The 16,988-nt window shown below is 39.5% G+C and overlaps 1 protein-coding gene across 1 annotated transcript in view; it reads right to left on the reverse strand.

The window, feature by feature from the left end:
* The window catches only part of DPP10 (dipeptidyl peptidase like 10), a 646,469-nt gene extending 645,226 nt beyond the window's left edge, over positions 1–1,243 (reverse strand). The window contains exon 1 of the mRNA XM_042994282.1: positions 1,172–1,243. Coding sequence (XP_042850216.1) covers positions 1,172–1,243 — 72 coding nt within the window. The remainder of the gene's footprint in view (positions 1–1,171) is intronic.
* Positions 1,244–16,988: the final 15,745 nt, after the last annotated feature.

Consider the following 16,988-nt stretch of genomic DNA (forward strand, 5'->3'; position numbering starts at 1 on the left):
ATCACCACCACTCCGCGGTTTGGACAGCTTCTCTTCACTTGCTCCTCCGTGTTAGCCTATGCGAAAAGCGGAGCCGCTAACGGAGCCTAGCCGCTTGCACCTCCTTCACCCCACCTCCAGCCACGAGCTAGGAGTGTCTGTGGCAGAAAGGCGTCGGGCGGCCTTCAACTGTGCACTCGGGGCAAAGGGCCCACGGCCGGTACCCGGGCGCCGGCAACCTCCAGCTCCGTAGTTAGCCGATAACCTAACTGGAAGCCCTCCCGGCTGGAGTCCCTGATGGATGGAAACGTGACAACACCTGGAGCCGGCTCGCCGCAGCCTCCCTCCTCCTTGCCTGGGAGCCTCAGCACTCCCGACGTTACAACTTTAGGAAAAAGCAACACCGAACTCCCGAGTCACCCCAATCCAGGGACGGAGGCGAGATGAACATCCCCCGTACGGTTATGCTACAAATCTCTGAAAACCAAAACAATAAAAGGGGGTGGCCGGTGCGGAAAGACGGACACGGGACAGAAATAACCCTCAGCCGGCACAGAGCACCCCATCTCTGCAGACACAAGACATCTGGACCCGACAAGTCACTGAAGCCAGCACCTTGCCTGCTTCCCTTAATAATTAATGCCTTTTTGCTCCCAAGCTCCGCTCCACTCAGCAGACCACAGATGCATGCCAAGCCTCCTTCCCGTTTCGTCCCCCTGCCCCGTCCGGGGCTCCTCAAAAGAAAAAGGAAAGGAAAAACTCTGCCGGCCTAAAGGTCGTTTGCCTACTAGGCAGCTTTGACCGGGCGCTCGGTTCAGCTCCGGGAAGACCCCCGCCAGCGGACGCCTCCAGGAGCGCAGCAATTCCTCCAGTGTGCGTTAATTGTAACCAGAAGGCCCCCATTCCTTGGCCCCGACCGCCTCTCCACCCCCCTCCGGTGGCCCACCCGCCGGGGCTCCCGGGCCACCCCCAGCCTTTACCTCTCTCCCCCCTTCCCCGCGGCTCTCCACCTTGCGCATCCTCTCGCCCGGCCCCAGAGCGCACTCAGATGCTCTAACTTCCTGCGGAGTCCATGGAGGAGCGAGGGGAGCCTGGAACTGGGGCGGGGGGAGGGTGGGGAGAGAGAGGCGTGGGAAGCGCGGACTGGAGCCACCCTTCCCGGGAGGGCCTGGCCGCAGCTGCCAACTCTCACCTGGTCCGCCGGCTGCGCCTGGCTCGCCCTGGCCCCCGGGGTGGGCTGCTGCTCCTGCTTCATGGCTGTCATCGCCGGCGGCCCGCCTTGACGCTCACTTCCTCGCGGGCACTTCAGACTCGGGGACCGTCACTTGGCAGCGGTCGCATGTCACAGGAGCCCGGCGCTCTCCGAATTGGCAGAGGGAAAGCGGCAGCGACGGGGTGGGGGGAGGGGAGTGACGGGGAGGGGAAGACGAGCGGCACCAGGCTGGCTCCCCCTTGCAAGATCCCTCCTTCGGCTACCGCAGACCCTCGAACTCCCCACTCCCCCCGCCCCCCACCACCCCAAAGGGTAGAGAGCCTCGGAGACCAAACACGACCAAGTGGCAAGTTAGTGGAGCAGCGAGAGGCACCTGACCGCGCTCGAGCGACGTCTCACCGCGCCGGAGGAGCCCGGCTCGCATTCTACTGCAGTCCGCGCCCCCCGCCCGCCCCCGGGGGCTCCCCGCGACTCGCTCAGCGCGCCAGGTGGAACGGCCGGGCGCCGCGCTCCAGCATCTCCCGAGCAACCGCAACGCGGGAGAGAGCCCTGCGCGTCGCGCGAGCTCCCCGCACGCGCGGCCAAGGCTGCCGGGCTCCGCGGGCCCCCTCACCCCCGCCCCCCCGCGGGCTCCTGCTAAAACCCGGAGAAGCGGAGCGCGCCCGTGCGAAGCCCTCGGTGGCTCTATCGCTGCCACTGGGCATGCTCCAGCGCTCCGAGAAGGCAGGGGGCCGCTGGGGACTGGGGACCCGGAGCCCCATAAGGGTTGCCAACACCTGTCGGGACCCAAGAGGTGGTACCAGATTATGGCCCGAGGCTCTGCACCTCCCGATTTGGGGCTAATGGACATTCTTATCCTTAGCTTCCAGCCTGGATTCCCTGCCAGCTGCCTGGTTAAGTAAGGCCAGAGGAATTCTGAAAGGTGGATTACAAATAATAATAACTAATGATGATATTCTAGCACTTTTTGTTTTTTGCTTTTTTTTTTTTTTCCCACGACACGTAAAAAAAATCTTGACATTTTAAGTCCTTTCTCCAGCCTTCCCTTGGCTCAACACAACCTTCTCCCCTTAAAAGTTCGTTTTCTGGGCATCTATCATGTATCACACTGTAAGGCTTAGAGGGATTGCAAAGAAAGGAGACTAAATACCCGACAAATTTACCAAATTTCGTGCCTACAAGTTTACCTGATACGGTGGGCACTGGGAGCCTGGAGCAGGGATAGGAATCAATGAGTCAATGAAGGTCTTGCCAGTTGAATTCCTGTGGGTGGGTATAACACATAAAGTCCACCAGTTTCACCTAGATGCATTACAACATGGTTTTCCCCTATTGCTAGAAAGGGCCTGCCCAGATCAGATGGGTAACTAGCAGTCCCCAGTCTCAGGCACAGGTAACCAAATGTTACCAGACTCATCGCCATGGTGGTGACTAGCTTCCAGTGAGAAATGATGGAGCATATGGATAGGGGAGGGTGTCCAGTGGCCTTGAGTTGGTTTTCTTGGCTAAGGGCTGGATCCCTTACCCTTGTCTGAGCTACTCTGTCCTTGGACTAGCCAGATCCTAGACAGGAGCTACCACAGAAATCGAGGAGTTGTGCTCATGTCTGTCAGTGAATTGTCACCTTTGCCCTAAATATTAATTGCAACAATAGTTCCTTTAAAAAACATTTTTTAAATAAAGAAAAATCAGTTATATCTAGATTTGATTAGTTTAGAAAATAAAAATTTGATTTTTTTTTTAGAAAGGTGGAAATTGGTTGGCATTTTCAAACATGGGTAGTCAAATGCATATTATGAGTAATTTCTAATAGTGTGTTGGCCCAATAGAAGTTTTTGACAGGAATAACTTTCCTAGTTGTAAAAGTATAAACACAGCAATCTATATTTTCCCACAGGATATTTTCTGGAAAGACAGGGATCTACATTATTCCAAAAAATGCTTCTGTCCTTACATTTTGCTTTTCAAATGATGACTATGTTTCCATTTTGGACAAATGATTTGACTTGAAAGTGTATGTACAAAGATTTATGTTGACATTAGACAAGTATAGACAAGAGGGAATTATTCTCATCCTCTTTGATTATTTGGTTAAAGTCAGCTGTTCAACTTGTACTCCTCTTCAGTACTCATTATAAAATTGACTTTGGTTACAAATAAAGATAGAAGCTTTATGTGTTTCTCTTATAATGTGTATTTGTGTCTGTTGATCTCTTTTTTTAAAAAGAAAGTTTCTTTTGGGGTGCCTGGGTGGCTCAGTCTGTTAAGCCTCAGACTCTTGATTTCAGCTAAGGTCATGATCTCATGGTTCCTGAGTTGGAGCCTGCATCAGGCTGGCGTCAGGCCCACATCATGTTGGCACCATTGTCAGTGCAGAGCCTGCTTAGGATTCTCTTTCTCTCTTTCTCTAGCCTCCCCCCATCTTTCTCTCAAAAAAAAATTATATATATATTATACATATATACATATATATATTATTTTTTTAATAAAGGAAAGTTTCTTTGACTTGAGGGTTTTTTTTGCATGGGTTGTTATTTTGTCTAAACTAAAAACATTATACCTGTTGGGGTCTAGGTTAAGGTAGTTAAATAAAAATCACATGTAAATTAACACACACTATTTTCTTGAAATGTGATGCACTTGACTTACAGTGTACAATTTTCTACTTCACTTCTTAATGAAGGAAAAACTCTAATGTCCAAGAAGAATAAAATAAAGGAACGCTTACATTCTAAGAGAGAATGTCTACATCTCAATTGTATATGACTTCTGATAATAGGATGTCATTTAAACAAACCACCAATCTATAATCAAACATATATAAAATCTATCTAGTATAATCAAACATCTACAAAATCTATCTACCCAAGTAGATATAACCCTAGGGCAACTGGACAAGAGGACCTGTACCAGCCTACATGTCAGCAGAATGGGCTTGCCCTAGACCCATCACAGCATCGAGGTATGGGCAAGAATGAAGTCACTAGTCTCCTGCCTCTGCTTCCTTAATTGGTAAAATTAAACATTTTAGAATACATGACCATTAGGATCCTTCCCTTCTCTAAAATTCTATGCTTATATTGTAATTTTATGAATCAAAAGACTATCCTATGAATGATAAATTACTTATGCATGTTTAAATTTTAGTAGGAGTCAGGTGTTTATAAAAATACAAAAATTTCAATAGGTAAGTTAGCCACTTCATGAAGAATCCTTAATATCCAAACTTCCCCATGCTCTCTAGTTACATATAAACATACAGTAACAATTCTTGTTTTGATAACACTTTTCAAATTCAGAAAATTCATATAAAAAATCTCTCTACACTGTATCATTTCTAAAAAGAAAAGATTTAAAGAGAGTTTTGCAGAGATTAACAGAGTATTTTGACCATTTTTCCTTACATAATATGTTCAATGAGCTAACTCATGGATAACCATACATCTTATAACGGTGATACAGTGGTAAAATAGGTTTTCCTAGTTTTTGTGGAATGGAGTCAGGTTCTCATAACTGCAAAAGACGTGAAGAGATTGCCTAGCAAAATTCCCTCTATTTTAGGTTATACATTTCTATACTTTGCAACATAATCACCAAGATTTCTATGATTTAGACTCCGCCACTTTCTTCTGAAAATTTTCATTGGTACAAATCCTCATCTTAGGTTCCCATGTGGATATAACCCAGCATGCTGCATCCTCAACGTATTGATTTGAATCTCCAAAGTCACTCAAAAATTTTCTTGCATAAAATATTGTGAACATCTACAATGTCTTCCCTTGATATTTGATTCTTTAAAAGTGAGATGCCAATTCAGTTTCATTTTACCTAGAAGTATTAACATGAATAATTGAGTATGGGTTATGAGATTTATCTAATATTTCAACATAATCATTAAAATGTTTAAGCATCAGTGGCAAATATAGGATGTTCCAGAAATATTTAAGTCATGTGTTCTGTATTCCGTCTTCCATATCAAAGAACAGACCCAGAACCCCCAAATCCCAAATTTACTTCAACAACAACCAATAACAAGGCCTGGCTAAACTCTGATATGTTAGAGAAAGGCAATGGTCCCTTGAGATTTGGTGAAGCAGGGTAGCCTTTAGAGATAACCTTCAGTTTCAGATCATTCGGATAAGGCAAATAGGATTTTGTAAGCAGCTAGTGCCCTGAAGCCTCTCCTTACCTTTTCCTTCTCTTCTCTTTCCTGAGGTACTTCTGCAGTGTCATGTAAAGGCCACCGTGATGGGGTTTTCCCTAGCATTAGCCAGTCCGCTATTGAGTGCCATTAATGAGCACAGCATCAGGAAGGCAGAGTTCATGAGCTGTGCCTTCAGAGACCTGGCCTGAAATGTGTCCAATTAGCTTTTCACAGATCAAGAAATAGCTTGAGTTCACATCTTCTGCTATCATTTGCTTTCGATTTATCAATCACCTTTACTCACCTCAATCAGCTTCTTGAATTTCCCAAACTGCACATCATGTCATTAGGCAGAAAACTAGTATGTTGAGCAATCCTCTGAAACAAGCTATATGTTAAAAGCTCTAACTTGTGAACTATCACAAAAATTTATTTTAAAAAGAAAAAAATAAAGGAAGAAAAAGAAGTCACCACATATTTATGTGATAACCATGTACACTACTCAAACTGTTCAGAGATTCTTTGGGCATTAATTTAACTAAACTTTTTGTCAGTCTCTATGACAGGAAGGCTTTCCTGTTGTAAAAATTCATAGCCCAATTATGATCTCTGGTGGAAGCAGACAGAGTTGCAATATCCTGAGAGCCATTCTTGTTGTTCACTGGAGACCTGAAGATATTGACAAACTGCTCATTCATGCTGAGATGCAGTGAGTCCGCTTAGTTGTTATATTAGCATACTTCACATCTTCTTTAAATAGCCCTCCTAAGATGTACACAGTTGTATTAAGACAGGAGATTAATGCATATGATTTTTCTGTGTAATATTTTCTCTCCATACATATGGCTGAATCAAAGCACCAAAACAACTTGAGAACGTGGAAAATTTACCTGTTGTCATTATTTTTACCCATTTGATGCTTGACAAGGGGTTCATGTGAGTTCATTTGATTTCTTAAAGGGTAATTGTTTAATGAATTAGTTATGTTGGCATAGTTTAAAAAAAAAAGACTATCTTTTTTGACTGATAGCGGTCAGTTCTTTTTGTTGTTATTGCTGTTGTCACATCTTTACATTTCCTTAGAAATAAAATCAGGCTTTCTAAATCACATTCTGTCTGCAAATGACAGAAAGGTTGTCAGATGTGGAAGAGTATTTAGAAATATTGGCATAACATTTGTTCTTTTCAGAGAGTGCATCTGCGTTTGATGAATAAATTTCTCTGAACTTAAGATTTCTCGTTTTCTTAACCAACACTAGATTTTCTAATGATTCAAAACACCTCTTTATCTTTGTCCTTGGAAAGTACATTATTACTGAGATGTCTCTTACACTCAGATTTCATAATGGTTACCTGACTTTTTCCCTTATGCAATTCCCACACCACCTCAAAGCACATTTCCCATTCAGGGAAATCTTTCATGAATTGAAAGAGAAAATGCTACTGTGAAACCCTGACTAATTTTTTGGAGGGAAGGGAGAATTTCCATCTTTTGTAACAAATACACCATGCTCAATTTATTCTTAAGGATTTGGTAGCAGATTCAGACTCCCCCATGAATTTTCCTCTGGAAAACAAGACATAGTCTAGGATACAGGTGAAGTTGCTCCAGAGCATCTGCTGACATTAAAGGGCCCCTGGTGGTTTTTTTTTTATTTTTTTCCACTAATTGACTCTCTAACAACACTGGGAATTATTCTACCATCTTCGAAAAACAAAACAAAACAAAAATCAAGGCCAAGTCCTTGGATTCATAGCTAGTCCTTTTACCACACAGAGTCATCTGTTTAGATTATACAAATATAGTTTCAGGACATCTTGGGATATGACCTCTATTGAAATGAGGCACATTAAGATACATCTCTCATTACTGAACACTGTTTAACTCTGTTTAACCTAGTAGCCTAGATGGGTTGCTTCCTACTGGTGTAGATCACTTCTTATACACTTATATTCACCTATCGCTCATCCATCTATATCTATTTAGGAGAATCATTGAGTCACTTGATATCTCTTATGAATCTAAATATTTACTGAAGTCCTATCTTTATTCAAATCAGAGAAAGAGGAAAAAGAGATTAGGGAGAAGTGGACGGAAAAAAAAGAGGAGGAAAAAGAAAAGCCAAAAGAATGCATTCTGAAGCTGTTAGAGATATCAGAGTATATTAAGCCTTTAATATTTTCATTCATGTTCTCATAAGGACTAGAAATACTTTATTTCTTACTGGTTAGATCCTACATGCTGCTCCTGTATTAGCTATATTCTATGTATTTTTATAATTTTAGAAAGTATAGTCCAAATTTTATTTCTCTCTAGGTGATTTATATTTGATGTTTTCAAACAATAATATCAAGTGTGTATTTTCTTGTGTTTTTTTTTTATTATTTTTTGCACTTACTAGTTGATTATAAGCACCAGCGGAGGAGGTGGAGAGAATCTATAACAAATAGCACAGTTTATACAAATCAATGACTAGAGAAATACCCTTTAATTAGCTATTTTATTGAATCAGCAGTGTATTCAATCCAAGTTGATAGGACTTCAAAATTGCCTCACAGGATGAATGAGCAGCTCTCTTCTGTGGTCCCTGAGTCCTGCCTGTGGAGAAGCCATCCACTCCTTTGTCCATTGTCCCAAACGTGACTGATTTTTTAAGCCCCAGCTCCTCTCCCATCCACCCCTAATTCAAGTTCACAGGGATTTTCTTCATTCACTGTTCTCATATCATGTGTATGTCACCACACAGTTTATGCTGCTTTTCTGTACTGGCTGGCTTACCATTCCAATTGTTACAAGCGACCTCTTACCTTTCCAACCAAATTGCAAATTCTTAGGGAAAGAGAACAACCCCTTGGGGACTGACTTGGGGACTGATATACAGTTTGTATACATGCCAGGGGTTGTGGGTAGGGGTCAACATCAGTCTCCTTGCTCAAGGAAAGATCCTGGAGGAAATGTACTTTGAAAAAAACAAATTATTCTCCTCACCCCCCGAATATTAAGCTCTTTCAGAAACTTCCATGCACTTGTTTTGTTTTGTTTTTCTTAATTTATAGAACAGGGTCACTGAGGAGAAATTTTTTTTCTCTATTGTCTTAGAATAGTTCACGTTTCTCTGCGACATGTATAAGTTATATAATCTTAATATTCCTCTGATTTACTGATGCTGGATATGGACAAAGGCCCACAAGATATTGCTTGATTGCAGAACATTAAGTAAAAGCCAGATCAATTTGGAATTTTCCACACTAATGAGCAGATACTATATGTTATAAAGTACTGAGCCTCTAATGCTGAGAACTCACAGGGTAAAGTGAATTTGGAAACAACAACATTGGCAATGTTGCTCCTAACTTATTTGTTTCCCCCTAATATATAAGTATTATACTTCTTGAGAAAGGAGGAGCTATACTGGGTAAAATGATACGGAAAAGTTTAACTGAATAAGATGCTTCATTGTTTTCAATATAGCTTAAATTTCTACAGCTTGCCAATATAATGCCAAAAATAATCACAAGGTCAACAGAATCTTCCAGAATTATGCCCAATCTTAGTACATAATTATTTTTGCCTTGCATCCTCTGCATACATTTCAAATGATTTTTTTCCTCTAATTTTTAAGTCTTTGGACCTCATTTTAAATATAGGGTGAGAGGAATGGTCATTGGATGGGATACACAAGTAATGCCAAGACAGGGAAATATATAATCTTAAAGGAAAAAAAAAAAAAAAAGAAAAAAAATGGCGTTTCCACTCAAAGTAATAAAACAACACAGTATCATTTAGTGTGGAGAGGGGAAGAGAGGCAAACATCCCTACGTAACTCAGTAGGACCTTAGAACATAACCATATTATGGCAGAGTAACGTTGATGTTCAAAATGTGGACTTGAAAAAAGTAAAATCAGGCTAGGCATACTTTCTTTAAAAGACAGGGTTATTTTGAGAAGATGGACTGCAGTGATGCCAGCATGGGTTTAGGATAAATAGAGAACTAGATATCAAACCCAAAAGCACAACATTTACGACAAATCTAGATAGCAAGACATCTCTCCAAATTTCTAAATACCAAAAGCCATACCGCTTGAATGTCTTTGGTATCCATGTAGGAAAAAGCACAGAGAAGTGGGGGGACAAATGACTGAGCAGGCCAAAACATTCAAGAAAACCTCCAAACGGTCAGTAGATATACACTAGAAAGCACAATGGATCAATTTAAGAATATCCGGTAGAACTGGAAGACTTTTGTGCATTCCAACAGTTAGTAAAAGGGGCCCTGTTGGGAGCTGATTTCCCATTGATCTCTCACATTTCTAAGAGTCTTACTACCTAGAAATAGTCATTTGTTCTAGAATATCGTTTGAAGAATATTTGCATAGCAATTATCCTGGAAAGGGGAATAGCATCTCCCTCTGAGCAAAATACGTTTGTTCACAGACTTGCAAGATAAATATTGTTCCCTCTCCAGGGCAAAAAGCAGGCATGCTTTCTCTCCAGTATAAAAAGGATAATGTCTCCCTCTGAAACCAAGAGAAGGCATGCTTCCTTCCCATTATAAAATACTTCGGTTTCTTTTGGTTCTATACTGAAACCCACCATGTGAGCAGGTCCAATCTGGTCCAATCATTCACCCTCATGTGAATGGGGGACATGGGGACAAGGACAGCTCAAATAAATATGCTGATGGTCATGCTATTTGCTGTACCATGTGTAATAAAGTTCTTTGTCTCTGACTCAAGAGCCTCATGTCTTTTTTTTTAAGTTTATTTATTTTAAGAGAGACAAAGTACAAGTGGGGGGGGGGGCAGAGAGAGAGGGGGTGACTGAGAGAATCCCCAGCAGGATCTGCACTGTCAGTGCAGAGCCTGATACAGGTCTCGAACCCACTAAGCCATGAGATCATGACCTGAGACAAAACCAAGAGTCAGAAGTTTAACTGACTGAGCCACTCAGGCACCCTAAGAGCTTCATGTCTTTTGCAAATATCCATAAAACTGGTAGGTTAACTTGTTAGCTTGCAAGTTATATAAAATCTCAATTCTTAATAGGCTGATGTCAATGTCTAAGGTGGCTGGAGAAGTCTGGATCCTGTGAAGCCTTGAATCTGATATGCTGAAAAAAGGGTTTCTTTCCAATGCAGAACCCCATACTGGGAAAAACGACTGGAAAGAGAATCAAAATTGAGCATAACAGAGATGACAGAGATGAAGGAAAGAGGAAATCCAGCACAAAGGTAAAAGATTCAGGCAATTTAAGAGCACAAGCCATCATATTTTTTAAAATACTACAGAAAAAAAACATTAAGGATGTCTTTGAAGTTGAAAAGACTATCTGTACTTTTAACTATTTAAGTTCAAAAAAAACTTTGAAAGTTTAAGAAAACTAAATTCACATAAAAAATGAACAACAGATCATTTGACCAATCATAATCAAATCCCGTGAAAAGTTTGGACTCAAAAACAAAGTTGCTATAAGAAATAAAAAGAATAACACCCCTACAGACAAGGAATTGGCAAATTATAGCCCACAGGCTAAATGCAGCCCTCTTCCTGTTTTTATAAATAAAGTTTTCTTGGAACATAGTCATACTCACTTGTTTACATATTGCCTATGACTGTTTTCATGCTACAATGGCAGTGTTAAGTATTTGTGACAGAGAACATATGGCCTGCAAAGTATAAAATATTTACTCTCTTGCACCTTATGGGAAGTTTGCCAACCTCTGCTGTTGACAAAGAAAGCTTGCCAAAAAAGTCAGGCTCAAAATTTTTTCAAAACTGCAACTTACTGTTTCAAAATGAGCTAAAGAACATTAAAAAAAATCATACAATACATGAGAGAATAACACGAGTCAGAGTTAGAAAAACCCAGAAATAAAATAGGACAGAACTCAAGAAGGAGTGAGAAATAAAAGAAATATCATATTAGAAATAGAGATTAATCTAGGAGGTATATTAGAGCAAATAAGCACAAGAAATGATACTCTAATGAAGGTGGCAAGGCAAAACTTAACCAAAAACAAGTGAATAAAGAAAGACATTCAGGAGAATGTTGGCAATAATATTGCCAACAAATATTATAGATGGCAAAGAAGATCCAACATACAGATTAGGGAAGTTCTGAATGGGAGAACAAATCAAAAGCAAGGTTGGGGATGGGGGTGAGACAAACACTAAGAACTTTAATTCAAGAGATGATCCTGAAATTAAAAAAAATAAGATAAAATAAACTACTTATTGAAAAATCACATAGCATACCTGAGGTCAACATAGCACGATCAACACCGAGTAAAATTAAAGGATCAGTAAAAAAAAAAAAAATTATTTGGGCACCTAGGCAAAAACAACATTTGACTTAAAAGTAATATTATCAGACTTCCCCCCAGGAACACCTTACCTTCAGGGGTAAAATGAAGTTATATCTAAGCTATTCAAGAAAATAAAATATGGGCCAGGAACTTTATGTATTTATAGGTGTCTGTATTTCATAGAATTAAACCATAATTTGAAACTCTTATCTAACTCTCCTATCTTCCTTCTGCCCTTCACAGTGGTGAAGCCTGGATCACTATTTGAGACCTCTCTCTACTCCTTAAGTCTCCCCTTTGTTCCTTCATAGGCACTCCTCCAATAACTTACACATCTAACCACACCTGCTGCTCACAGTACCTGGACTAACACAGCCTGGTAACAATGACCAACCTACTTGGAATCAGTTGTGAGGAAAATTACAGGGTGTCCAATTAATTTTGAATTCCAGATAAATGACAAACTTTTAGTATACGTTGCCCACTGTAGACTTTTGGGGGTAGACTTTTACTAAAATTTATTTGTAATTTATTTGAAATTGAAATTTAACTGGATGTCCTCTATTTGTATTTGTTAATTCTAGCAACCATAGGAGAGATGATTAACACTTATACTCAGATTTCGTTCATAAAAAAAAAAAACAAAAAAACGACTTCTTAGAGAAATGCATCTGTGAATGAGAAATGTGCCAGATAAACCTGGAACATTTTGATATAAACCAGCATGGAAGCTATCAAAAAATACCAGGATAATATTAAATGGAATTAAAAGCCAGCCTTGAAAAAGCTCTATCTGGTCAAGAAAAATTTGAACGTTGATAAAGATAGAAATTATAGTTGATGGGAATCCATCAGGTGTATTTAAGTGATGAATTGAAAACTTATACCCACAAAAAACCTGCATGTAGATATTTATAGCAGATTCACCCATAATTGCCAAAACTTACAAGTCATTAATAAGATATCTTTCCATAGATGAATGAATAAACTGTGGTATATCCATACAATGGAATGTTATTCACTGATAAAAAGAAATGAGCTATCAAGACATGAAAACACACTGAGGAAACTTACCTGCATATTGCTAAGTTAAATAAGCCAATATGAAAAGTCTGTATACTGTATAATTCCAGCTATATGATATTCTGGAAAAGGCAAAACTATAGAGACATTAAAAAGATCAGTGGTTGCCATTGTTTTGTGGGAGAAGGAAGAGAGGGATGACTAGGTGAAATAATGGGGATTTTTAGGGCAGTGAAACTATTCTGTATAATACTGAAACACGATTATATGTTGCTATATATCATTACATGTTTGTCAAAACCCACAGTATACACAATATAGTGAACTCTAGTATCGACTGTGAGTGTTAATTTATAATACTATAACAATACTGACTCATCAGTTGTAACAGAAATATCACATTATTGCAACTTAAGAAAATTAGGTGAAAGAAAAAAAATAGAACATTGATTCTGGCCCTTTTGGGAACTGCATGACTGATTAACTAGATTGTAGACAAGAAGATGCATCTCCTTCTAAATAAAATTCTTCAAGCTAATGGGTAAAAACAATGGATATAATTAGAGTATTACCATTTTAGAAGCTCCAGTAAAATAATAAATCGACACATTAAGCATCAATGTGTCCCCTGATAAGAGAACATAACACTTGCCAAAGTGTTGCCAAAAACATCATCTTGCCAAAAACATCAAAGCTGTGTCCAACCAAGGGTCCACTCCTGTTTGCAGGAAATACAGAGAAGAGAAGAACACGGGAAGCTGCACCATACGCATATAACAGCCACTCTACCCTGGGGCAAATTCAATAAGACAAGTGGCCCAAGTTCATCAACAGAGGAACATTAAAGAATATTAAAGGAATATTAAAGAATAGAAAGGAGAATTAAATTAAAAGGAATAGAGGAATATTAAAGAATAGAAAGGGGTTTGGTGGGGGGTTAGGGGAATGGATGCCTTGGTTAAAACAAAGTGACAAAACATACCAATTAGAACATTAGTACCTAAGCTATAGTGCATCCGGATGGACACTTAAGTGATAAACTATAATGAAATACCAAGGAAATGATTACTATAAAAATCAGGACAGGGTTTACTTTAGGAAGGAGAGATGATAGAGTATATGGAGAGGCTCGGGTAGCTAGCAATGTTTTATTCTTTGACTTAGGTGATGGCTAAAATGGTATTTGCTTTAATAATAATTTTGTGTGATTTCCTGTATCTATATTTTTAAATAAAAGTTTAAAAAATACCTAATAGAGTTCTTGGCTCCTAGTAAACACTCCATCAAGAGTGGCTATTAAAGACCATAAAGTAAAAAGATAAGGGCTACATTTAGAACAATTCCTTCCATATTTTTTTTAAGTGATGGTAAACCTCCAGCTCTCAAGGTCATGCTCTTTCCCCAATGTACGTACAGCTACAAAATTGCTCCTGCCTTTCTAAAATGTATTTATGCATCGAAAGTGGAATGCTAACCTTGTTTATGCTTTTAGAACTCCTCAGAGTTAGCAAACACTAAGACAGACAGGAGGTTGTAAGGAGAGACGCACGTTATATTTTGCTGGGGATCCTCATTGGGATCCTCACCGCAAGGCCATTAACTCACTTGCATACTGTTAAATACTATAGCAACTTAGCTGGCATTTGACACCATGGAGACAATTGTAGACTGTGATCTATTTGTTCAATTCCAAGTTTATGTGGAAAAAGCAATGAGTCCCAGTCCGAGCCCACACTCTCTGACTGCAGAACTACACAGACTGTGTGATGTACAGAACAATTCATGTCCTTCTTAGCAGGATTTGTAGCTTCAGGGGGCTACACCTCTTGCCTTCCCAGACCCAGCGACATGCTTATTTGAAGGGCTATAGTCCTCATCTGCATCTGTCTAGCTATACACAGGTGTACAGTTGCTCTTCAAGCTGAGCTTCAATTAGTATTAGAAGGATGCCTTCTCCTCCCTTATGTCCATGCTTCTTTCTTATGTAGCACCTGCCTGGGCACTAACCCTGCCCACACTGCCAGATCTTGGCACAGTGGGCTGTGTCTGAGGGTCCAAATGGGGTTCTTCCATCTGCCAAGAAGTGCTAAAATCTCTGAATTTGTACATCACTGGAAAGATACCCCCTCCAAATGTGCATTTTCTCCACCTACAAATGTTTGCAAATTCATTTAGACTCTTCACAGAAGCCATCCCTGCCCACTCCAGTGAAAAGTGATTTCTTCTGTTTTCCATTCCTAGAGCACTTAATCTCTACGCCATGCATTTGTCGCGTGCCATTTATTTTCTCATACCGCCAGCCGTCACATTGGCATCATAGCATGCTTTCCACTCCACCACTCTATCGAGTCTATTCCCATTTTGCAATTTTTCCTATGAATAATAATAATAGTGGAAATAATAATAACTCACATTTATTGACTGCTTAATGTGATTCAGGCACTGTCTAATGCTTTTAATGCAACAACTCTACAGGGTAGATGTTCTCTCTACCTCCATTTAAAATCATGTAAAACCAAGGCTCAAACAATGACTTCCAAGGTTCCACAGCTCCTTAGAGGCATAACAGAGATTTGAACACAGGTGATACTATTGCAAATATCCTTAATAATATCCTGTCTTAGATCAAAACTCACAAAGAATAGGTGTCTATTTAGTTTAATCTGTAAAGTTTCATAGGGTGCCTGCTGTGTTGATTTTTTGTTTTTGTTTTTTTGCTTGGAATTACTATGTAATATACTATAAACTTTATAAATGTGTGTGTGTATATACATATATGTATAATATATATCTATATAAATAGTATATACACAGAGCTACTCAATAAAAAGGCAGTAAATGGACTTAAATAGGTAGATGGTTTGTAACATTGAAAGTACTTTGTAAGGTCTTTGTCCAATTTATGTAGCACAGACGGATATATAGTAGTGAATCAACATGTTCCTGCTATCGGCATTATCTCTGTGCTTCCCCATGATCCTTATAACTATTGGTTTCATGCAGTCTTCTTCATTCAGATATGTTATTCAAAAATCTGTATCTAAGTAAGAAGACCTGTGTTTTAAAAGCTGCATCCTATACTAATAATAAGAATTTCTAGTAGAAATTTTCAGATATATGTATGGAAAGCTGTGGAGAAAAGTTTATATGGTATTCTCTAATCAGGGTACACAGCAAACACTGATTCACCTACATTTAACATATCCTTTCACTCTTTCCAGTATAATTTATTTTATGTAAAAATTGTGCTTTGGAAAGTATGCTTCAAAGATGAATGCATGAATAAAGATACAAACAAAATATCAAAACTTCTATTTGGACTTTGAGTCATCCTAGTATGATGGCATAGTGGTTCTCAGTCTCGGGTGCCCTTCAGAATCTATGACTCCAGATCTCCATGTGAAGATCCAACAGAGTGGTGTCTAGGAATATGATATTTAACCAACATTCTAGTTGTTTCGGAAGAGATTGAGGGATCACATTTTAAGTCAAAAATAAAAGACACGGTAGTTAAGAGATGATATGTGGAGTCAGAAAGACCAGAGAGCCTGATTCAATACATTTACTTGCAATGTATTTAAATTCTTTAAACTCCAGTTTCCTTTTCTGTAAAATGCACAATAACAATGGTATGTGATTCGTAGCCTTGTGAGAAAATACATGAAAAGTGATTGGTTTGGTGCCTGGTACTTAGGAAGTAATAGTGGTAATAGTGGTGGTATTAGTGTAGTAATAGTGGTGGTATTACTAGTGTAAAAAATGGAGGTGTTCTCAGAATCCTATGTCATCTGGGAATTAAAATTAAAACACCAGTGAGATACCACTGCACACCTATTAGAATGGCAAAAACCAAAATACTGACAACACCATTTGCTTGTGAGGCAATCGAACAATAGGAATGCTCATTCACTGCTGATGGGAATACAACATTGTATACACATCCTGGGAGACAGGTCGACAGTTTCTGACCAAACTCAATACGCTCTTACCAAACAATTCAGCAAATACACTCCTTGATATTTATCCAAATGAATTGAAAACTTATACCCACAAAAAACCTGCATGTAGATATTTATAGCAGATTCACCCATAATTGCCAAAAATTACAAGTCATTAATAAGATATCCTTCCATAGATGAATGAATAAACTGTGGTATATCCATACAATGGAACGTTGTTCACATAAATGATAAAAAGAAATGAGCTATCAAAGACATGAAAACACACTGAGGAAACTTATCTGCATATTGTTAAGTTAAATAAGCCAATATGAAAAGTCTGTATACTGTATAATTCCAGCTATGTGACATTCTGGAAAAGGCA

Source organism: Panthera tigris, chromosome C1 (assembly GCF_018350195.1).
Source record: "Panthera tigris isolate Pti1 chromosome C1, P.tigris_Pti1_mat1.1, whole genome shotgun sequence".
NCBI lineage: Eukaryota > Metazoa > Chordata > Mammalia > Carnivora > Felidae > Panthera > Panthera tigris.